Source organism: Phacochoerus africanus, chromosome 10, assembly GCF_016906955.1.
Source record: "Phacochoerus africanus isolate WHEZ1 chromosome 10, ROS_Pafr_v1, whole genome shotgun sequence".
In the NCBI taxonomy this organism is placed as follows: domain Eukaryota; kingdom Metazoa; phylum Chordata; class Mammalia; order Artiodactyla; family Suidae; genus Phacochoerus; species Phacochoerus africanus.
The window spans coordinates 3,750,008-3,773,191 of NC_062553.1; the positions used below are offsets into that span (position 1 = coordinate 3,750,008).

Sequence of the window (23,184 nt, forward strand, 5' to 3'; positions counted from 1 at the left end):
TTTTATTGTGCTCTTGAGGATGACGTCCAGTGAGGAGGGGGTTGTAGCTGCAGGATATAGGATTTTTTTTAAGGTTACATAGCCGGTTCCATATATTAAGCTTTTATTCTGACTTTCAGGCATTTAACACTCATTAGCATTTGAGGAAGCTTGGCGTCAGCTGTCTATGCAGAGCATCTAGAGAATCACCATTGCGCTTCTGCAGACAGCGTGCCTATCTGCGGCAACCCGGCGTGCCTAGGTTTGCACCTCGGTTCTCCCTGCTAATGCATCTCCTGCTAACAACCCCTCATAAACCCCTTGGGGCCATGAGGTTCATCTTCCTCTTATTCTTTAGAGGACATATCATGCTTGTGCAAAGGGCGTGCCAGTCTGCGCAGGTCCTGGGTGCCTAGACCAGCGCATTCCGTCCTCATTCAGCTGACCCCATGAATAACTTATGCCTTTAGGTCTTTGTGCTTAAGCTGAAGTCCTTCACCAGCACTGCGACTGTTTTCCAAGCAGGAAGATGGGGTAAAGGAAAGCAGGACAAGATGGGGTTTTCAGCGTAGAAAATAGAAGCCAAGAGGCTAAGAAAATATTGTAAAAGCATGTCTCGCAACAAGCCAAGAATGAGGCGCCATCATGGGAAAGGGGACAAGGTTTATAGTCAATCCATCTGTGCACTGAGATCCGGGTCTGGCGGACACAAGGCCCAGGGAGGCCAGCTTGCGAAGGCAGATCTGAGGTCCTCACAGCCTTGCTGGTGGCCAGATGCGGGCTGCTCTCTGCTCCCCGAGGCCGCCTTCTCACACGACCCTCCACCTTCACACCAGCAACTCCTTGAAGACACGAGTCTTTGTAACGCTGTGGAGCTCCGACATCCCTACTGGAGGAAACGCTCTGCCTTTAAAGGGCGCACCAAGGTCAAGCCCACCAGATAATCTCGAGGAAGGTGGGCTAACTTAGGTCTCCAACTGCATCTGCAAAGTCCCTTCACTGCAGCACCTAGATCAGCGTTTGACGACCACAGGGTGGGTGCCTCTGGGCCCATCTTCAGAATTCTGTCCACCACGCCCATCATACTAATATACTTTTTTAATTTACTTACTTCAGGGTTGGATAAAAGGATGAAAATCCATCCCCTGCGGGAGATGATGATGATGATGCAGCTGTGGCACAACCAACGCTCTGGACATGAGGGACAGTTCTGACCTCAGCCCTGACAGTCACCTGGGCTGGGATTAGTTGGGGAAACACACAAAAGCTCTGCATTTTTACCCGGGTGACCTAACCAAGCCTGTCCCCTCCCTCATCACTGCTGGGTGACATGGCCCAGGAGAGGACACCTGCATGGAGCCTAGTGCTCAGAGGCTCAGATGTCAAGAGCGTCACATGACCCACATACCAGCACGCCTTTCTCCTGAGGACATCTTTTAAACATGGTCCTACCTTGTTGGGGGCACCACAGGCCGTTTAGCTTGCTCTCCCTGCCCCCCGCCCAGGCCACGCACTCCTTTTGCTGGAAGTGCGTTCTAAGGGCTGATCCAGGAGTCTTCCCATCCAGGCAGCCTCATCTCCACGTGTGGATGACTTGCACTCAAGGGAGGAAGTTCCAGACCTCAGGGAACGACCTGAGCAGGTTCCCAAGGGAGTAGTTCCAAATGTGGCCACCAGGTGGCAGCACAGACAGGCTTCTGTTCAGGAAAATCCCTCTTTTTTTTTTTTGCTTTTTAGGGTTGCACCAGCAACATACGGAAGTTCCCAAGCTAGGGGTAGAATCAGAGCCACAGCTGCCAGCCCACACCACAGCTCACCGAGACAATGGATCCTTAACCAACTGAGCAAGGTCAGGGATCAAACTCAAGTCCTCAGGGATACTGGTCAGGTTTGTTACTGCTAAGCCATGATTTCGAACTCTGAAAATCCATCAGTTTTATTTATTTATTTTGCTTTTTAGGGCCACTTTCACTTGCATATGGAGGTTCCCAGGCTAGGGGGTGAACAGGAGCTGTAGCCGCCGGCCTACACCACAACCACAGCAACACGAGATCCAAGCTGAGTCTGTGACCTACACCATAGCTCACAGCAACGCCAGATCCTCAACCCCCTGAGCGAGGTCAGGGATCGAAATCCACAACCTCATGGTTCCTAGTCGGATTCGTTTCCACTGAGCCACGACCGGGAACTCTGAAAATCCATCGTTTCAGATGTGGATCCAGGATCCCACCTCTTGGCTGACCGGGGGTTCAGGTGTACCAGAAGCACTGCCACTTCGAGGGCCAGTGCTGGTCTGTCTCAGGACACAGCAGCTCTAAGGGTTGACCTTCCTCATGCCGCACTCTGAGCTGTTTATGGCAGGATCCCCATCAGATTCCCTTGAGCCCCACGAAGTGTTAGGAAATGACACCTCTTTCCAACCTCCCAGGAAACGGAAGAATCCCAGCTTTACAAGCAAGTGGACCAGCGCTGAGAACCAACACTGAGAGCAAGTAAAGGACTTGCCCAAAGTCACGGCCAATGAAGAAAAGTCATTACCTCCACGTGACTCATCATCCAGCTTCAACTACTACTGGCATTTTGCCTTTGGCGTTTTCCCAACCCTTTTTTTTGAACCTGAGTAATCAGCATATTACAAAGCAAATGACAGACACTGTGACAATTTACAGTAAATACTTCTATTGGCATCTCTAAACGATGGGGGCCTTTTTTAACCTAACCATTTAGGCCTCCCTAACAAAAGTATCGGTAACCCTAGCTAATATCCAACAACCTAACCATTTAGGCCTCCCTAACAAAAGTATCGGTAACCCTAGCTAATATCCAACACCGTTTATATTCAAATTTCCCCGTCTCACAACTTTTTTTTTCTTTTTTTTTTTTTAAGGGCTGCTCCTGTGACATATAGACATTCCGGCGCTAGGGGTTGAATCAGCTGGTCTACGCCACAGGCACAGCCACAGCAGATCTGAGCCACATCTTCAACCTACACCACAGCTCACGGCAATGCTGGATCCTTAATCCACTCTGCTGGGCCAGGGATGGAACCTGAGTTCTCATGCATACTAGTGGGGTTTGTATTGACAGGAACCACACAGACATGTTTTTTTTTTTTTTTTTTTAACAGTTGGTTTGTTCTATCATGATGCAAATAATGTCCACACATTCCACTCCATTATGTTTTTATGCTCTTTTATTATCCGTCCTACTTTTTATTTTCCCTCCAAGCCCCTAACTAATAACTGACTCAAGTGTGCAAGAGAAAATTCCATATTCTGGATTTGACCTTTTGCCTCCTTCTGCAGGTGGCACGGGGCCAGGCCCAGAGTAGTAGTCACCTAACATGATGAATGCTTTTAACGGGAACAAAGCGAAAGAACAGAGGTTTGACTCTTACACGTGTGACATGCAGGCAGCACTCCACTGGGGACACTGCAGGCTCCAGCTCCCCATCCTGCGGAGAAGACAGGAGGTCAGGCAGTGCTGAAGCAGAGCCAGGACAGAGCTCCCAAGGGCGGCTCGCTTAGGGGCAGCAGCCTACAGAAGAGGCAGCACCTCCCTGTCCAGCACCTCGGCTCCTTCGTGGCACGTGATACAGCGCGGGCCTTTGTTAGATTAACAAAAACATTTGTATTTGTGAATGTTCACTGTGTCCCCAAAATTCTCCTCGGTGCTATTCTTACTGTTTCGTGTTTCACTGAGAAAATTAAGAGGGCAAAGAAAACAGCATGCACGCGATCCTCCTCACCAGCACCAACGCTGCCGCGCGGCGTAACATCTGCTTCCCGGTTGTGGGGTAAGGACGGAGTCTCCGCAGCCACCGGCCCTCCGCCCTCCGCCGCGGAACCGCCAGCAGAAGGGGCAGAGCCCCCCAGCGCTGTTTTAACCGCACTTCTCTACAGTCCTGCGGTTGCCAGTAGACGTGCTTCTGTCCTTGGCCCATGTGCATCTGTCCTACACTGACGCCCGGCGCGCGGCACCGTCCCAGGAGCTCGGGCTGAGAGCGAGAACAGGTCAAAGGCCCGCCCCATAGCCTCGCCGGCTCGCAGAGGAAACTACGACCCGAAGCACGCAAAGTGCAGCCAGACCGGAAAACGCGCTCGCGAGTCTCGAGGCCCCGAACGTACGCACTTCCGGCGCCCCACCCCCTCGGAGCGTCCCCTCCCACAGTTTCCTTCACCTTTCACCTCCTCACCTTCTGGGTCTCCCGCAGGCCTCAGACCCGCCCACTGGGAGAGAGGCCAGTGCTTCGTCAGGACGGGCATCATTGGTGCGTACAGTCTGTCCATCAGAGGAGAAGCGGTGGTGGATTGGCTAAGGAGAAGTGGTTGGGCGGGAAGGCCAGCACGGAGTCTGCGCGAGGGGCTAGGTCCCCGAGGGGGCGGGCCAGCGGCTCCCGCGCACGCCTGTGGCGCGCGCAGGGCTGACGGCGGCGGCAGTCATGGCGGCTCCGTGTGTGAGGGTGGCGCGGCGCAGCCTCTCGGCTTTAGCGTTGTCTCTCAGGTAAAGGGAGCCCGCTACTCGGGGTGAGGAGGGGCGCCGTGCGCGTGCCGTCCCCGCGCGCGTCCGCCGCCGCGGGCCCTGCCTTGCTTTGTCCGGGACATGGGTGTCGTGGACAGCGGTTCCCGGACGGAGGGCACGGACACCACCCGGGCTGCACGCGCTGTGGGGCCGGAGCGAGCGGGACGGCGCCCCGCGCTTGCCCGAGGCCACGCGGACGCGACCACGAGCCGGGCCCCGCCGCAGAGCCGGCCGGAGGTGGCCGCGTGTGCGGGTCCCGAGGCGCGGGCAGGGGCGCACGGCCCCAGTGCGCCTCCGTCCCCGCCTGCCCGGCCGGGGTAGAAAGTGCGGGGACTCCGCGGCGGGGGTCGCGGGGCGGTGCCCTCGCTCACCTTTTTCCCTTCTTCCGTGTTTATTTAAGCTCGAGGTTTCTGCTTTTTCAAAGTCCAGCCGCTGGAGTTGGTGCGGCCAGTGCTTAGCACACTCTGGGTGGGAGGAGCTTCCCGGAACCGGGTTATCCATTAGAGGAGCTGCGCGGACGGGACCTGCGCTTTCCCCGAAGCAGCTTGTGGGGCGGATGGGAGGCCCGGCCGGTGAGCGCCGCCCGCGGTCGGGAGACGGGACGGAGCCGCGGTTCTGGCCTACCCCCCGGGAACGCCCGAGTCGGAAGGAACTTGTGGCTTTGTCTCTGGAATTAATTGCCGGGAAGGCGACCTCCAAGTCAGCGGGAGTCCGTCTCTGAGAACTGGTTTGTGGGAGGAATCCCAGGTGGGGGCGGCGGTCGGGAGAGCTGCCTTGTGTGCGGAGTTCTGAGAGTCGCCGAGCTCTCCGAGCCTCCCGCGGACAGCCCTCCCCAGCCGCCCACCCGGTGGAACGAGGTGGGTTCTGGCCGCTGCTGGAGCCTCTGGTGCTGCCGAGGGGGCTCTGCCCGAAGCCTGTGGCTGTCACACCCAGAGGTCGGGACAACGGGAAAACATGACAGGCTTCGTAATGGTCTTTAGATTATTCTTTTCATGACAAAAGTAAAAATAACGAAAAGGATTTTAGCCTCCCCCCATCCACAGACTAAGGGACCCTTCCTTTCTACAGGCGTCAGACCCATGTGCCTACACAGGATTTCTGGTTTGTCTTCATAAAAACGGGGTCTTGTTTTGTGTATTTCTCTAAGTTGCATTTCTTCTCCCCCCCCCCCCTTTTTTTTAGGGCCGCATTTGCGGCATATGGAAGTTCCCAGGCTAGGGGTGGAATCAGAGCTGCAGCTGCCCTCCTACAGCATAGCTCATGGCAACGCCAGATCCTTAACCCACCGAGCAGGGCCGGGATGGAACCCGAATCCTCATGGTCACTAGTCGGATTCATTTCTGCTGTGCCCCAACAGGAACTCCCAAGCTGCATTTCTGACTACATAGTACAGCCATGGAGTAGCCAAAAGATGGCAATTCAATGCATTCTGTTTGGTAGCTGCTTGTTTTTCCAGATCATGGAGGCGGCAGTCTGCTCAGCCATCTCCTGACCAGCATTGTTTCCATGCTGCCTTTAACCTTCTGTGCGTTTGTTCTGTGTACTCAGAGCCTTCCTCTTCCCGTTGAGGCAGTTTTCTTTGGTCTGGGAAGAAAATTGAATGTAGTTTATTTTCATATTGGACTGTGGCATGATTAAGGGCTCCCCTGGACCTGGTGAAGAAGTACGTTTTAAGACTGTTCTGTCGTTTGTTACTGGCTTCGGGACCTTGGGCTTATTGCTTAACCTTTTTCATGTGGGGATTAGATTGGGTAATATCCTCCACTTCCAGTCTTGGTTTTGGAGCTCTTTATCTTTCCCCGTACATCTCCATGCTTTGCACTTTCCATGCCTTTGTCCACACCGGTCCCTCTTCCTGAAGTTGGGTCTGTCTCAGCCACTCCTGACTGTTGGTGAACTCTTACCTGTCCTGCAGTGCCCTTCTGCACAAACCCTTCCGTGGCCTTCCGTTTCACAGAGCTAGAGATACTCTCTTCTGAGCCTTCCAAAGCACGTGATTCCTCTCCTTTCAGTTTCAAACCCCAAGTGACAGTTCTTTGGGAGTAGGTAACTTTTTTGCATGACTCTATGGGCTTTGTTATCTCACCTCCACGAGAAGCCCCTGCGTCAGCACATGGTGGCGTCTGGATGACTGGATCTCTGAGAGAGGTGTTCAGAGTGGGAAGAAGAGCCGAGTACCGTAGCCTTGGTGCATCAACATGTTAGTTGAGGCATCTGTTGCAGAAGGTTTTATGTAGACAGATGACTTCCATACATCGTGTACAGTTCGCCTTTATTGAGTCTAAGGTAAATCCTTTTTCTCCCAGGAGTGAATAGCAAATTTTTTTTGTTTTGTTTTTTTGCTATTTCTTTGGGCCGCTCCCGCGGCATGTGGAGGTTCCCAGGCTAGGGGTCGAATCGGAGCTGTAGCCGCCGGCCTACGCCAGAGCCACAGCAACACCAGATCCAAGCCATGTCTGCGACCTACACCACAGCTCACGGCGATGCCAGATCCCAACCCACTAAGCAAGGCCAGGGATCGAACCTGCAACCTCATGGTTCCTAGTCGGATTCATTAACTACTGCACCATGACGGGAACTCCAGCAAATGTTTTTTTTAATTTATCTCTTAATTTCTGAAGTCATACATCTGAGTTTAACAAGCAGAAAAACCATGGTCTTAATTTCTAGCACGTGGCTTTGTCTTTAGGCCCTCTCCCCGGCTGCTGTGCACAGCCACAAAACAGAAGAACAACGGCCAGAACTTGGAAGAGGACGCGGGTCAGAATGAACAGAAGACAGATCTTCCCTCTACAGAGAAGACCCTCATGGAGGAGAAGGTCAAGCTGGAAGAGCAGCTGAAGGAGGCCATGGTAAGGCCACCGGCTCCTGGGGGGGAAGCATGGTCCGTGAGACCCCGTTGGGTCCTAGGACTAGTTAACTGCTGCAGAGAGACTAGAACCCTAGTTGTCTTGAGAATCATCTTTGTGGGACACGTAGAACGTATCAAATTAAGACTCAAGGAGTTCCTGTTTCGGTGGCTCCCTGGAAACGAACCTAGGATCCCTGAGGATGTGGGTTCAATCCCTGGCCTCGCTCAGTGGGTTAAGGATCCAGTGTTGCCGTGAGCTGTGGTGTAGATCACAGACATGGCTCAGATCCCATGCGGCTGCAGCATAGGCCAATTTGACTCCTAGTCTGGGAACTTCCATATGCTCTGGGTTTGGCCCTAAAAAGCAAACTAAGCAAATAAATAATTAAAAGACTTAAAATGGTCTTTACAAGTAAGGAATATTCAGTGTGGCCCTTGAAGCTGGTTCTTGGGGAGGACGAGGGTGGGGGCCAGAGGTGCAGTTACCGTGCTCTCTGAGGGAGGTGGGAGTTTTATGAACTGGTTGGTAAGACAGATTCTTGCACCACATGAAAGAGCACAGGTGGCACGCATCAAGCTGTTAAAGGACTTAAGAACGAAGCTTCCGAACACAGTGTGCTGACACCGTTCTAAACAACAGCCCTGTGAGTCAGCTGTTACCTTCCCTGTTTACAGATGAGCAAACTGAAACCCAGGACAGCTGGGTAAATTTCCCAAGGTCGCCTGGCCACCGAGTTGGTAGGGCCAGAGCCTGAGCCGCCTCGCTCTTAACTATGGCCTGGAATCCCCTGAGGACTGAGGACAGAGTAACCTAGTGCCCGTGAAAATAGAAACGCCCAGAGATGGATGAGATTGCGGGAAAAGTTGGTGAGAAGTGAAGATAGCAGAGTTCAAATGATGATTATACGAGTGTTTCAGCCGCGCCTTCTGGGCCATGGCAGAAGTACCAAAGGTTCATTGATGGGGTTTTCCCTCTGCTGTGGGGTGGAGGCCAAAGCCATCCAACCAAGCGCCTTGTTCTCCTAAACGTCTCCTCAGGCTGTGGGAACGGACGCAGGTCAGCCCCTCACTGGGGCTCTAGGATGCGCTTAAGTTGAAGACTCTGCTGAGGAATGACTGGTCCTTCTTGAGCGGAGTCCTCAGAATCCTGAGGACCTGGAGCTTTCTCTTCGTCCTTTCCCCAGCTGTACCCTGAGTGAGAATGGCCTTGTGACGCCTTCATCCCCAGCTGGTGGGAAATAGTGACACAGGGTAACTTATTTCTGCTTACTGAGCAGCACTTGACTGTAATCCAGAATCTCAAATGTGATGATTGGTTCTCTTTGCATTTTGATGCGTGGTTTTGTTTTGTCAGATTTGCTTTCCTGTGAATTTATTCCATACTAAATTCCTATACATTTTCTTTTCTTGTTCTTTTCGAAGGAAAAATATAAGCGAGCTTTGGCAGATACTGAGAACTTTCGGCAGAGGAGCCAAAAATTGGTGGAGGAAGCTAAACTCTATGGTAACTTTAAATATCATATGACGTGGATCCCGGGAAATGGGGGCAAGGTAGAGGGTCTGTAAGGCCGCACACCAGGAGCCTCCAGGGCGGGCAGGTGGGAGCCGGCTGTTGCCTTCCCTCCAGCTCTTAAGGTGGGTCAGCTGTTGTCCGGGGGCGCGGGATTGCTCTCATGACTCACACTTGGAGCTGAGAGCGTCCTTCAGTGAGGAGGGTGCTGGGTGCTTTTCCACGTGCAGACCTCGGTGTGAGCTGGTGGGAACGAGCAGGTCGGCTCTCTGGGGTTCAGTTCCTTAGCTAGGGCAGCCGTGGCCGTGGCCGTGGCCTCCCTGAAGGCCTCCTCAGACACCGTCTGTGCTGTCACCTTTGGCTGCTTTTGTCATTGTCCTTCCCATCTCACAGTGGAGGTCAGTGACCTGCCAGTCAGCGCAGAGCCGCTTCTCCCAGCCCCGTGTGTATTGTTGATGACACAGAAGGCTGCCATGTGCGTGCCCATGGGCCTTCAGTCCCTGTGTTCCAGACGCAGGACTGCAGGTTCACAGCGGAAGGCTCAACCCTGCCCCAGCACAGGCTGCGAGCGCACCCGGTGGAAACTAACATCCAGGCCTTGTGGGTCCACCTTCGGTACAGAAGAAAGCTTTTCTTGGAGCACTTTTTGTTCCTGCATGCTGCCGCCTCGGCTCCTGTTCTCTTTCTGTATGGCCACTTGCCTGCGCCCCAAATGTCTGGGTTCTTCAGGACCCGGGGCCAAGCCTCCCCTCCTTCTTGCGCCCCTTCCCTGCTGACCAGCCCTCTGACAACCATCAGCAGGTTCTGTGTCCAGCCCAGAGATTTCTTGTCTTCCAGTCCCATATATCTTTACCCGGATGTCTCAGGTATTTTAAACTGAATTCTTCCCTCTGCCTGTGCTTCCTTTCTTCCCCATTTGAGTAAAGGATGACTGCCCCCCCCCCCCCCAGTCTAGGTCAGTCATCTGAACCCAACCTACCCCATCCCTCATGCCCACTTCCTCCCATCCAGCGAGTGGTGGTGGCTGGACTCTGCTGCCTGCACTCTGCTCCTGTGTCACTGTGCTTCACCCCAGACATGAAAGCACAGCTTGACCACAGCACACCTCCACCCATCTGCTAATCCTTCCAGAACTGTCAGCTGCTCAGTGTCTGCCTCTTCCCGGTAGACTGGCCGCCTCTGAGTCCTCCAGTGCTTGAATAGCTGTTAACCCTCCAGGTCTCAGTTCACAGAACCCTCCCCTGAGGGTAGTATCTTAAGCCACCCTCAGAAAACAAGGGAAAATGAGGCAAACCAGTTTTTCTAGACATGCTGCAAATAGGTTTTTCTGACATTTTATCAGCTATAAAATTGTGTCTAACAATAGCTCTATTACAATGCAAAAGCCTAGAGTTCTTGCTTTAGGAGTTCCTGTCATGGCTCGAATGCGACTAGGAACCATGAGGTTGCAGGTTCGATCCTTGGCCTTGCTCAGTAGGTTAAGGATCCGGTGTTGTGATGAGCTGTGGCGTAGGTCACAGACAAGGCTTGGATCCCGTGCTGCTGTGGCTGTGGCGTAGGCCGGTGGCTACAGCTCCAATTAGACCCCTAGCCTGGGAATCTCCATATGCTGTGGCAGCGGCCCAAGAAAAGACAAAAAAAAAAAACAAAAGCCTAGTAAGTTAATAATGACTTTTTTTTTTGTCTTTTTGTCTTTTTTGTTGTTGTTGTTGTTGCTATTTCTTGGGCCGCTCCCGCGGCATATGGAGGTTCCCAGGCTAGGGGTCGAATTGGAGCCGTAGCCACCGGCCTACACCAGAGCCACAGCAACATGGGATCCGAGCCGCGTCTGCAACCTACACCACAGCTCACGGCAACGCCGGATCCTTAACCCACTGAGCAAGGGCAGGGACCGAACCCGCAACCTCATGGTTCCCAGTCGGATTCGTCAACCACTGCGCCACGAGGGGAACTCCAATAATGACGTTCTTGATTGTGGCCCCAAAGCACAGAAAGATCCTTTGACCTTTTTTTAAATTTTTATTTTATATCGGAGTATAGTTGATTTGCATGCAGTGTTTTGTTAGTTTTGGGTGTACAGCAAAGCCACTCGGTTATGTGTGCACATGTATCCATTCTCTGCCCTCTAGGCTGTTTCAGCGTATCGAGTAGTTCCTGTGCTGTGTAGTGGGACCCTGTTCGTGGTCTGTTTTATATGTAGGCGTGTGGGGTCAGGATATCGTAATCCCCAAATCCTAAATTACCCCTCCTCCTTACCTTTCTCCTTGGTAATCATAAATTTGTTTTCTCTGTATTTGAGTCTCTTTCTGTTGTGTAAATAACTTGATTTGTATCACTTTTTTGATTCTACATATAGGTGATAATCATATGGTGTCTTTCTCTGACTTGGTATGATCATCTTAGTATGATTCACTTAGTGTGATAATCTGTAAATGCATCCATGTTGCTGCACATGGTATTTTGTTCTTTTTTAGGGCTGAGTAGTACTCCCTTGCATGTATGGGCCACATCATCTTTATCAGTTGATCTGTTGGTGGACATTTAGGTTGCTTCCATGTCTTGGCTATTGTAAATAGTGGTGCTATAAACACAGGGGCACATGAACCTTTTCAAATTAAAGTTTTCTTCCCTTCTGGATGTATGCCTAGAAGTGGGATTGCTGTATCATATGGCAACTCTACTTGTAGTTTTTTAAGGAACCTCATTACTATGCTTGTTTGCTGCATTAATTTGCCTTCCCACCAGCAGCGTAGGAGTGTCCCCTTTTCTCCACACCCTCTCCAGCATTTGTTATTTGTAGACCTTTTGATGATGGCCAGTGTGAGGTGATGATGCACTGTACTTTTGATTTGTCTTTCTTGCCAGGGCCAGCTCAGCAGGATGGGGCTGAAGAACGGGTGCTGTGGAACTTAAGGAAAAATAGTTAACATAAAACAAGACACAGAGACATTTATCTTAAGTAGAGGTGGGAGCCAGGGAACTCAAGGTCTCAGGGACCAAGAGCGCCCTGCCTCAAGAAACCACACTGCTTTTATTGTGCGATCAAGTGAGGAGTGGCTATGGGTGGATGATACAGGGTTTGTTTACTATATATAAGTTCTTTTACTATTTAAAAAGCCACTTAGGTGGTAAAGGGTTAAGCTCTTACTCTGACCTCTAGGCACATAACAGTTCTTAAGCTTAAGTCACTTATGCCTTTAGGTCTTTGCTCTTAAGCTTAAGTCGTTTACCAGCACTGTGACTGTTTTTCCAAGAAGGAAGATGGGATAAAGTAAGGAAGGACAAGATGGAGTTTTCAAGGAAACATGTCTTGCAACAGTTTCTCTATTAATTAGCATGTCCAGCATCTTTCCAGGTGCTTTTTGGCATCTCTTTTCTTTGGAGAAATGTCTGTTTAGATCTTCCGCCCATTCATTGGTGGGGCTCCGTCTTGTTTTTGTTTTGACCCATGAGGTGATTGTTGATTATGTAGATTGAGCCCTTGTTGGTGCTTCATTCTGATGTCTTCTCCCATATTCTGTGGGGTTTTTCCTTTTGTTTATGGTTTCCTTTGCTGTGCAGAGCTTTTAAAAAATTTAATTAGGTCCCATTTGTTTAATTTTGTTTCTGTTTTCATTACTCTAGAAGATGGATCCAAAAAGATACTGCTGAAATTTATGTCACAGTATGTCCTGGGAGTTCCCATCCTGGCTCAGCGGTAACGAACCTGAAGAATATCCGTGAGGATGTGGGTTTGATCCCTGGCCCTGCTCAGTGGGTTAAGGATGTGGCATTGCCATGAGCTGTGGTGTAGGTTGCAGACGTGGCTCAGATCTGGTGTGGCTGTGGTGTAGGCTGACAGCAACAGCTCTAAATCGACCCCTAGCCTGGGAACCTCCATATGCTGCAGGTGCGGCCCTAAAAAGACCAAAAAAAAAAAAGTGTTCTGCCTATTCTCCTCTAAGAATTTTATAGTATCTGGTCTTATATTTAGGACTTTAATCCGTTTTGAGTTTACTTTTGGGTATGATGTTAGAGAATGTTCCATTTTTTTAGATGTAACTGTCCAGTTTTCCCAGTGACACTTATTTAAAAGACTGTTCTCTGTTGTATGTTCTTGCCTCCTTTGTCACAGATTAGTTAACCATAGGGGCCTGGGTTTATTTCTGGGCTTTCTGCCCTGTTGCATTGATCTGTGTTTTTGTGCCAGTACCACGCAGTTTTGACGACTAACTTTGTAGTATCGTCTCAAGTCAGGGAGCCCCTTTCCTATAGCTCCGTTTTGCTTTCTCAGGATTGCTTTAGCTATTTGGGGTCTTTGGTGTTTCCATACAAGTTTAAAATTTTTGGTTCTAGTTCTGTGAAAAATGCCATTGCATTAAATCTGTAGATTGCCTTGGGTGGTACAGTTTTGGTTTTTGGATTTTTTGGGGGGGGGGTTCCGCCCCATGGCATAAGGTGTTCCCAGGCCAGGGACTCAAGCTGCAGTTGTGACCCACACCGCAGTTGCAGCAATACCAAATCCTTTAACCCACTGTGCCAGGCCAGGGATCCCATTGTGCCACAGCAGGAACGCCAGTGTAGTCGTTCTGATGATACTGATTCTTCTAGTCCGAGGACAGTGTTCCTTTCCATCTGTTGGTGTCATCTTCGGTTTTTCAGAGCACAGGTGTTTTTGTCTCCTTGGGTAGGGTTATTCCTGGATGTTTTATTCTTTTGAATGCAGTGGTGCCTGACGTTCCTTTCCAATCTCTCATTACTATTGTTCAGAAGTACAAAGATTGCTATATATAATTTTTGTATCCTGCAACTTCACCACATTCATTGATGAGATCTGGTAGTTCTCTGGTAGCCTCTTCAGGATTTTCTTTTTTTTCTTTTACTTTTTGTGGCCACACCTGCAGCATGCAGAAGCTCCCAGGCCAGGGGTGGAACCAGAGCTACAGCCACAGGCCTATGCCACAGCCAGACAGGATCTGAGCAGCCTCTGCCACCTATGCCACAGCTTGCGGCAGCACTGGGTCCTCCCCCACTGAATGAGGCCAGGATTGAAGCCACATCCTCAGAGAAACAGCGTCGGGTTTTTATCCTGCCGAATCACAGGGGCAACTCCATCTTCAGGATTTTCAGTGTGTGGTATCATGTCATCTGCAAACAGTGACAGTGTTCATTCTTTTCCAGTTTGGATTCCTTTCATTTCTTCTCTTGATTGCTATGGCTAGGACTTCCAAAACTGTGTTGAAAAGAAGTGGCAGGAGTGGACATTGTTTTGTTCCTCCTCTTGGAGGAAATGTGTTGAGCTTTTCACCGTTGAGTATGATGTTAGCCGTGGGTTTGTCATATGTGGTCTTTATTATGTTGAGCTAAGTTCCTTCTACGCCCACTTTCTGGAGATTTTTTTCTCATAAAAGCTTTATGTCAAAAGTTTTTTATGTATCTATTGCTGTGGTCATGTTTTTTATTCTTCAACTTTTAATGTGTATCATTGATTTGCACATATTGAAAAATTCTTGCATCCCTAGGATAAATCCCCCTTGATGCTGTTGTATGATCTTTTTAATGTGTTGTTGGTTTTGGTTTGCTAGTATTTTGTTGAGGATTTTTGTGTCTGTTTATCACTGATATCAACCTGTAATTTTCTTTTTTGCGTGCTTTCTGTGATTTTTGTATCAGGGTGATGTTGGCCTCATAGAATGAATTTGGGAGTGTTCTTTCTCTGCAGTATTTTGGAACAGTTTCAGAAGGATAGGTGGTCATTCTTCTAAATGTTTGATAAAATTCACCTGTGAAACCGTCTGGTCCTGGACTTAGGTTTGCTGAAAGTTTTGAAATCACAGTTTCAATTTTAATACTTGTGATTGGTCCCTTCATACTTTCTCTTTCTTCCTGGTTCAGTTGTGGACTTGTACCTTTCTAAGAATCTGTTCATTTATTCTAGGCTGTCCATTATATTGGCATGTAGTTGCTTATAGTAGTCTTTTATGGTCCTTTGTATTTCTCTGCTGTCAGTTGTAACTTCTCCTTTTTCATTTCTAGTTTTATTGATATAAGCACCTCCCTTTTTCCCTTGATGAGTCTGGCTAAAGGTTTATCAATTTTGTTACTCTTTTCTAAGAACCAGCTTTTAGTTTCATTGTTTTGTCTCTTTCATTTATTTCTGCACTGATCTGTGCTTTCTTTGCTTCTACTAACTTTGGGGTTTTGTTCTCTTAGTTGCTTTAAGTGTAAGGTTAGGTCGTTTATTTGAGGTTGTTGTTTCCTGAGGTAGGTTGTATTGCTATAAACTTCCCTTATAGAACTGCTTTTGCTGCATTCCCTGGGTTTTAGATTGTCACGTCTTCATTTTTATTTTTCTCCAGGGTTTTGTTTTTTGTTGTTGTTTGTTTGTCTTTTTCTAGGGCCGCTCCCGAGGCATATGGAGGTTCCCAGGCTAGGGGTCGAATTGGAGCTACAGCTGCTGGCCAGAGCCACAGCCACGTGGGATCCAGGCCACATCTGCTACCTACACCACAGCTCACGGCAACACCAGATCCTTAACTGAGCTACGCCAGGGATCGAACCCGCAACCTCATGGTTCCTAGTCGGATTCGTTAACCACTGCGCCACAATGGGAACTCCTCCAGGTGTTTTTTGATTTCCTCTGATTTCTTCCATGATCCACTGGTTGTTTAGTAACGTGTTGTTGAACTCTCATGTATTTATGCTTTCTACATTTTTTTCTCTTGTAGTTAATTTCTACAATCATAGTGTGGTTGGGAGAGATGCTTGATGTGATTTCAATTTTCTTAAATTTATCAAGGCTTGTTTTGTGGCCCAGCATGTGATCTATCCTGGAGAATGCTCCATGCGTACTTGAGAAAAATGTGTATTCTGCTTTCAAATGGAATGCTCTGTAAACATCAGTTATGTCCATCTGGTCCAATGTCATTTAAGGGGTTCCTGTCATGTCTCAGTGGAAACAAATCTGACTAGTATCCATGAGGATGCAGGTTTGATCCCTGGCCTTGCTTAGTGGGTTAATCTCCGGTGTTGCTGTGAGCTGTGTGTAGGTTCGGATTTGGTGTTGCTGTGGTTGTCATGTAGGCCAATAGCTGCAGCTCCGATTCAACCCCTAGTCTGGGAACCTCCATATGCTGCAAGTGCAGCCCTAAAAAGACCAAAAAAAAAAAAAAAGTCATTTCAGCCCTGTGTTTCCTTATTGGTTTTCTGTCTGTGTGCTCTGTCATTAGTGTAAATGGGGTGTTATAGTACCCCACTATTAATATTTTACTGTCACTTTCTCCATTTGTGTCTATTAATGTGTATGTATGCTATGTGTATATGTGTGTATGTGTATGTTATATATTGAAGTGCTCCTATGGTGGGTATATATGAATTTATAATTGTTGTGTCACCATTTTTGATTGATCCTTTGATCATTATTTATTTAGTATCCTTTGTTTATCGTGACCATCTGTATTTGAAAATCAATTTAAGTATTGCTCCTTTGGCCTTTTTTTTTTTTTTAAACTTTTATTATTTTTTTCTCTTTATGGTTGCACCTGCAGCCTATGGAAGTTCCCAGGCTGGGGGTCGAATTGTAGCTGCAACTGCTAACCTTCACCACAGCTTGTGGCAATGCCGGACCCTTAACCCACTGAGCAGGGCCAGGGATTAAACCCGCATCTTCATGACACTGTGTCGTTTCCATCTGCATGCAATACTTTTCTCTATCCCCTCACTTTTAGTCTGTGTGTGTCTTGATAATTGTTTTGGATTTGTTTTTGTAGGTCTTTTTTCTTCCCTTCCTCTTTTATTGTTCTCTGGTGATTTGATGTCTGTCTTTAGTGTTGACGTCTCTCTTTAGTGTTAGATTGCTTTGTGTGTGTGTGTGTGTCTATTGTAGATTTTATTTTGCAGTTACCATGATTTTTTTGTTGTTGTTGTTGTTTTTTTTTTTTGTCTTTTTGCTATTTCTTGGGCCGCTCCCCCGGCACATGGAGGTTCCCAGGCTAGGGGTTGAATCGGAGCTGTAGCCACCGGCCTACGCCAGAGCCACAGCAACGCAGGATCCGAGCCGCGTCTGCAACCTACACCACAGCTCACGGCAACGCCGGATCATTAACCCACTGAGCAAGGGCGGGGACCGAATCCACAACCTCATGGTTCCTAGTCGGATTCGTTAACCACTGTGCCACGACAGGAACTCCACCATGATGTTTTGATACAGAACTCTGTATGTATGCAAGATTGTTTTAAGTTGCTGATCTCTTAATTTCAAGTGCGTTTCTAGTATCCTGCGTTCATGCTTTCCTCTTGTCACGATTCCTGGTTTTTATATTATATATGCGTGGGGGTGATTTCCTACCTTTACGGTATGTTTGCCTTTACTGGTGAGCTTTTCCATTTGTAGTTTTCATGATTCTAGTTGTGGCTGTTTCTTTTCCACCTAGAGACGTTCCTTTAGCATTTGTTGGAAAGGTGGTTGGAGGTGCTGAATTCTCTTAGCCTTTGCTTGTCTATAAAGCTTTTGATTTCTTCATTGAATCTGAGCGCAAGCTTTGCTGGGTACAGTATTTTTGGCTGTAGGTTTTCCTTTTCATCACTTTAAATATATCATGCCACTCCCTTCTGGCCTGCAGTTTCTGCTGAAAAATCAGCTGATAATCTTCCGGGGGTTCCTTTGTGTGTTACTTGTTGCTGTTCCCTAGTTGCTTTTATTATTTTCTCTTTGGCTTTAACTGGCCAGTTCGATTCATGTGTCCAGGTGTGTGTTTCCCTGGGTTTATCCTGTATGGGACTCTGCTTCCTAGACTTGAGTGAGTGTGTTCACTCCCACGTTAAGGATGTTTTGGGGGTATTCTGTCTTCAGATATTTTCTCAGGCCCCTTTTCTCTCTTCTTCTGGGACCCCTATAATGTGACTATTGGTGCATTTAATGTCCCAGGGGTCTCTTAGACTACCCTCATTTCTTTTCATTCTTTTTTCTTTTTTTTCTGAACCTTAAATATTTATTTTGTTTGAGATATAATATATATACACACACACACACCAATCATATTTTAAAATATATATTATATAAAATTTATATGTAAATTATAGTTTTATTCTTTTTCTCTTTTATGTTAAAAAGGATAAGCTCCTTGCTGGCAAGAACAAGCCGTATCAAGTTGCTTGTGTGATGGCAGAGTGGGGGGTGTGATCTTGCCATGTTGACCCTACTGTTTTTTGTTCTGTTTTGTTTTGAATTGAAGTGTAGTTGATTTACAGCTTTGTGCCCATAGCTAATATACAGCAAAATGACCCAGTCTCCACACACACACACTCTCACACACACACACACACACTCTCACACACACACACACACACACACACACTCACACACTCCTCTCTCTCTCTCATGTTCCTCATGTTCCATCCCAAGAGATTGCATATATCGTTCCCTGTGCTATACAGTAAGACCTCATTGATTATCCGTTTTATTTCCTTTTTTGGCTTTTTAGGGCCGCACCCACAGCACAAGGAAGTTCCTAGGCTAGGGGTCAAATCAGATCTGTATCTGCTGATCCTTAACCCGCCGCTGAGCGAGGTCCGGGATCAAACCCGCATCCTCGTGGATACTAGTTGGGCTCGTGATTGCTGAGCCACGATGGGGACTCCTGCTGACCCGTTTTAAATAGTTTGCATCTGCTGATCCCAAACTCCCAGTCCGTCCCACTCTCTCCCCTCCCCTCTTTGCTCTTTATTCTGTTCTGCAGCAGCGGTGTCCACTTGTGTCTTCCAGCTCATTTATTTGCTCTCCTGACTTACTCTGCTGGGTTCCTTCTAGAGTAGTTTCCATTTCAGTTACTGTACTGGTCACCTCTGTTCCTTAAAGCTTCTGGGTCTTTTTTAAACATTTCTTGTGTCTTCTCAACCTGGGTCTGTTCTTTTTCCGAGATCCTGGGTCATCCTCACTCTCGCTACTCTGAGTTGTTGTTTTGGGTAGATCGTCTGTCTCCGCTTCATTGTTCTTCTTGGGTTTTGTCTTGTCCTTTGTCTGGAGCATAGTTCTCTGCCATCTCGTTCTGTCTTTCTGTGGTGGTGTCTCCACTCTGCACGCTGTGGAATTGGAGTTCCTCTGCTGCTGGTCCTGCCCCCTGGTGGGTAGAGCTTGGTCTTGACCCTCTGGTGGGCAGGCCTGTGCCAAGGGGTGTGTTCGGAGGTGGCAGTGGGCTCTGGAAGACTTTTAGGCAGCCTGTCCTATCCTAGTATTGGCGCCCACAGGCTGCTGGTGGGGCCAGGTCTTGGTGTCAAAGTGGGGGCCTCCAGGATAGGTCACACTGATGACTTCCCTGGGGACTCCACCATCAGTGTCTCCCCACAGTGAGCCCCAGCTGACCCTGCTTCCCCGGGACACCCTCCAAGACCCGCAGGTAGATCTGGCCCCGGCTCCTGTGGAGTCCCCGCTTTGCCCTGGGTCCCAGTGCCTGGGGGAGCGTGTGTGCACCGTCCAGGACTCGAGTCCGTTTGCCCGTCCAGAGGAGCTCCTGCACGCAAGCTCCTCTGGCCTTCAAAGCCAAACGCCCTGGGGGCTCCTCTGGACGCCAGACCCCAGGTCCAGCGAGGGGCCCGGAATGCTCACTGCCGTGGGGGAAGCTCCGTGGCAGGAGCTTTCCCAGTGTGTGCCACCCACCCGGCAGATGCAGGACACGGATGCAACTCAGAAGCAGCCCCCCTCCTGTCCCGCTGTGGCTTCTTTGTCTTTAGTGGAAAACTGCTTTTTTGTAGGTTCCAGTCTTTAACGTTTTTGTCAGTGGTGCAGCAGTTGGTCGCGTTTTTTGGTTTTCTCGGGAGGAGGTGAGCTCGTCATTCTGCCCCCCGCCCCCCCAGCTCCTCTCGGATGCCCACAGGTAGAAATGGTTAACTTGCATTTTAAAGCAGCGGCGTGAAAGTATTGTGTGAAGGAGTAAAGTTTGAAACGAGCCTCGCCTGCTGCCAAGTAGAGCCTCTGAAAGCTGAGAGGGCTGGAGCGGGAGCTGGGCTGCGCGAGCCTCCCTCAGGCCTGGCTCCCGCCGTTCAGCAGCTGCGGCGTTTTCTGGAAACCACGTCCGAGTTTCTAACATGTTATTTCTCCTGTTAGATTAGGGCGAAGGCTGGGCGTGCGGCTCAGTAACCTCTAGCCCAGGGTGCCCAATACTCGCTGCCAGTTTGTGAGTAGCTAACAGTGGTCCACACACCTGCGTGTCGGTTAGGTCCTCTTGTCCCCGTTTATAACCTGAGGGGCTGAGGCCCAGAGAGCTTAACCAGGACCACATGGCAGCTCGGGAAGAGCACCCGGGCCCTGGCTCTTTTCTGTGCACGGCAGCTGCCTCTTGCCGATGGACTGGCAGGGCCCACGCTGGGGCTGTTCTGCCCTGGGGAACCGTGTGCTCTGAGTGTGCGCAGCCTCTTTGTTGGGCACGGACTGCCAGTGAGGGGCTCTGCAGGTTCGCAGCTGCCTTTTTTTTTTTTTTTTTGGTCTTTTTGCCTTTTCTTGGGCCGCTCCCACAGCATATGGAGGTTCCCAGGCTAGGGGTCGAATTGGAGCCGTAGCTACCGGCCTAGGCCAGAGCCACAGCAACGCGGGATCCAAGCCGCACCTGCAACCTGCACCACAGCTCACAGCAACGCCGGATCCTTAACCCACTGAGCAAGGCCACGGTCGAACCCACAACCTCATGGTTCCTAGTTGGATTCGTTAACCACTGAGCCACAATGGGAACTCCTCAGCTGCTTGTCTTTATATCTCATTGGCTTTTGTCTAAAACTCAGAAAGGTTTTTTGTTTTTTTAATCCAGGCATTGAATTTCTTTCTTTTTTTTTTTTTTAAAGGGCCGCACCTGTGGCATATGGAGGTTCCCAGGCTAGGGGTGGAATCAGAGCTGCGGCCGCCGGCCTACACCACAGCCACGCCAGATCTGAGTCCCAACTGCAACCTACACCACAGCTCACGGCAACACCAGATCCTTAACCCACTGAGCAGGGCCAGGGATCGAACCTGCGTTCTCATGAATGGTAGTCGGGCCCATTGCCCCTGAGCCACATTGGGAACCCCCCGGCCATGTAATTTCTGAGACAAATGAATGTTTTCAAGAGGTGTCACTAAGCGGCTGTGTGTGAAGTTAGGGCACACAGTTGTGCGTTGTCAATGCGCTTGCTACACGTGGTGTCTTGCACTTGGTTTAGGCATTCAGGGCTTCTGCAAGGACTTGCTGGAGGTCGCAGACATCTTGGAGAAGGCGACACAGTCTGTCCCGAAGGAAGAGATCAGAGACGACAACCCCCACCTGAAGAACCTCTACGAGGGGCTCCTGATGACCGAGGCCCAGATCCAGAAGGTGTTCACCAAGCACGGCTTACTCCGCCTGGACCCCCTGGGCGCCAAGTTCGACCCGTACGAGCACGAGGCCTTGTTCCACACGCCGGTGGAGGGCAAGGAGCCGGGCACAGTGGCGCTGGTTAACAAAGTGGGCTACAAGCTGCACGGGCGCACCCTGAGGCCCGCCCTGGTGGGGGTGGTGAAGGAGGCCTAGCCGCCGCCAGGGCTCCTGGCGTTTGCAGGTGACTCTCAGAAGGCCGGTTGTCTTTGCTCCTGCCAGTGCTTTGGCCTTTCCCTGACCCCCGTTGGAAGGCTTCGGTCACCACGGCGCCACAGAACAGCAAGCCAGTTGCACAGTCGTGTCAACAGACGAGCTGGGGAGTCGTTCGTTGATTTTCCATACATATTTAATAGTTGGTGTGCTGACGGATCGCTGCCGGAGCCTCGGGTGTCGTGAAAAACACTGTGTCTGCTCAGACTCTGGTGACCTCAGAGGGTTTGAGATGAATAAAAGGTCGATGTCTGGCTAGCTGGCCGCGCCGCGCCTGTGTCCTGTGCGTCTCCTGCAGCACACGCGTGCCCATGGCCCCTCGCCTGCCGCCTTCCGTTCACGGAGGAGAGGCCCAAAGAGTTTAAACATTTTCTTGCCAAGGAAAAGTTGATGCCTTGGCCAATCTGTCTGAGTTCAGTTACAGTCGGTCTCGCGGCTGCAAGGGCGCCGTCTGGCTTTCGGCGATAAGGGCCCCCCCTTAGCATCCTCGCCTCATTTTGCCAGTAACTGAATCTGACAGAATCAGTCACTTTTGTCCTGTACCGCTCTCTACTTAAAGAAATGCTTACATCTCTGCCCCACTAATTAGTGGTGACCTGAGGGTATTTCCCACCTAAGATGGACTTTCCTAGAGATCCGAGAACCGCATGTTTGGTCTGTTTCAGTGTTGATTTTTAAATTTTATTTAAGAGGATTAAAGCCCTGACATGTTTATTTTCCTACGTTCCGATAACCCTTTTGTGTGCTTTGGGGGAGTTGATCCTTGCGAAGAGAAGCCTCACTTGGCTTCCCAGGCTCTGCTCAGACCCTGCCCTCTGTGTACCTGACATGCAGACGTGCTGGCTTGAAGCAAGAGCAGCTTCCCTCTGGGGGCAGATGGGAAGCCAGACGCACACGACCTGCAAGAGCGACCCCTGGGCCTCTCGCCATAGGACCCTCTGGGCCCCACTCACGGTTAGGGGACAGCGGGATGGCTGAGGTGCCGTTCCTGACAAGTGAGAAGGGAGCCGTCCGCAGTCTTTTCCTCGAAGAGGTGCCTCAGGATGGAGGGTCAGTGACGTCACACCTCTTCCCAGCGTTTGGGGTGGGGGGGGCAGTCAGTCCACAAGGTGGAGATACACTCCCGTCATCACCGCTCCAGTTCATGCCGTTTTAAGGCATCTCCCCCTTTCCTTTAAGCTGCTTTAAGTCACACGGTTAAAGGCATGGCCCAGAACTAAAGGAGCAGTGCAGCTTACTGAAAAGGTGGCCCGGCGTCTCACCTGGTTGTATACTGTGGCGGTACAGTTGTTGCATCCATAGCACTTCACCCCTCTGGACTCATCTGTAAAATGAGGGTGAGTAAGAAAACTACTTTTGGAACTACTTTCTGTGAAATGTGTGTGGTCCTCTCCCTCCCCTTGCAGCCAGAGCTGCACCTGCTCGAGGGCTCTGGACCTTCCATGTGGTGAACTGCACGCTCCCTGTCTGCTCCCCGTCGCCGTGTGCACACTGACACCGGCAGGTAAAGGCCTGAGGGCCACAACTCTTGTTCACGAGTTCTTGGGTTTGGCATAACTGCGGCCTCGATGATGGAGTCAGTGCTGCCAACTTAGCATAGACCTTTGCAGCCCGGCTCCAGGGAAAACTCTTTCTCTGGGTGTGTTCTGCTCCTTTCAAGAAAGGAGGGCTGGCGTCAAGTTTTCTGCTTAACAGAAATCAATTTCAACTCACCGTGCATGACCCACGAAAGCGCGTGACACACCAGGACATGC

General features: G+C 49.9%; 1 protein-coding gene and 1 long non-coding RNA gene across 2 annotated transcripts; one reads left to right on the forward strand and one right to left on the reverse strand.

The window, feature by feature from the left end:
- Positions 1-3,102: 3,102 nt before the first annotated feature.
- On the reverse strand, positions 3,103-4,182 carry LOC125138273 (uncharacterized). Its single transcript, XR_007137616.1, has 2 exons — positions 3,728-4,182; positions 3,103-3,433 (listed from the first exon to the last, which is right to left on the reverse strand). It is a non-coding gene; the product is annotated as an uncharacterized LOC125138273 (long non-coding RNA).
- Positions 4,183-4,350: 168 nt separating this feature from the next.
- GRPEL1 (GrpE like 1, mitochondrial) lies at positions 4,351-21,688 on the forward strand. The gene is made up of 4 exons (XM_047799674.1): positions 4,351-4,482; positions 7,190-7,352; positions 8,774-8,855; positions 21,027-21,688. Exons 1-4 carry the CDS (start codon positions 4,421-4,423, stop codon positions 21,371-21,373), a joined length of 654 nt encoding a protein of 217 aa, XP_047655630.1. The 5' UTR covers positions 4,351-4,420; the 3' UTR covers positions 21,374-21,688.
- Positions 21,689-23,184: the final 1,496 nt, after the last annotated feature.

Excerpts from the sequence above, each read along its gene's own strand:
- GRPEL1 (XM_047799674.1), top strand. The coding sequence starts at position 4,421 with ATGGCGGCTCCGTGTGTGAGGGTGGCGCGGCGCAGCCTCTCGGCTTTA. Across the intron at positions 7,353-8,773 it reads AGCAGCTGAAGGAGGCCATG|GAAAAATATAAGCGAGCTTT; the intron begins GTAAGGCCACCG and ends TTCTTTTCGAAG. Across the intron at positions 8,856-21,026 it reads GGAGGAAGCTAAACTCTATG|GCATTCAGGGCTTCTGCAAG; the intron begins GTAACTTTAAAT and ends CACTTGGTTTAG.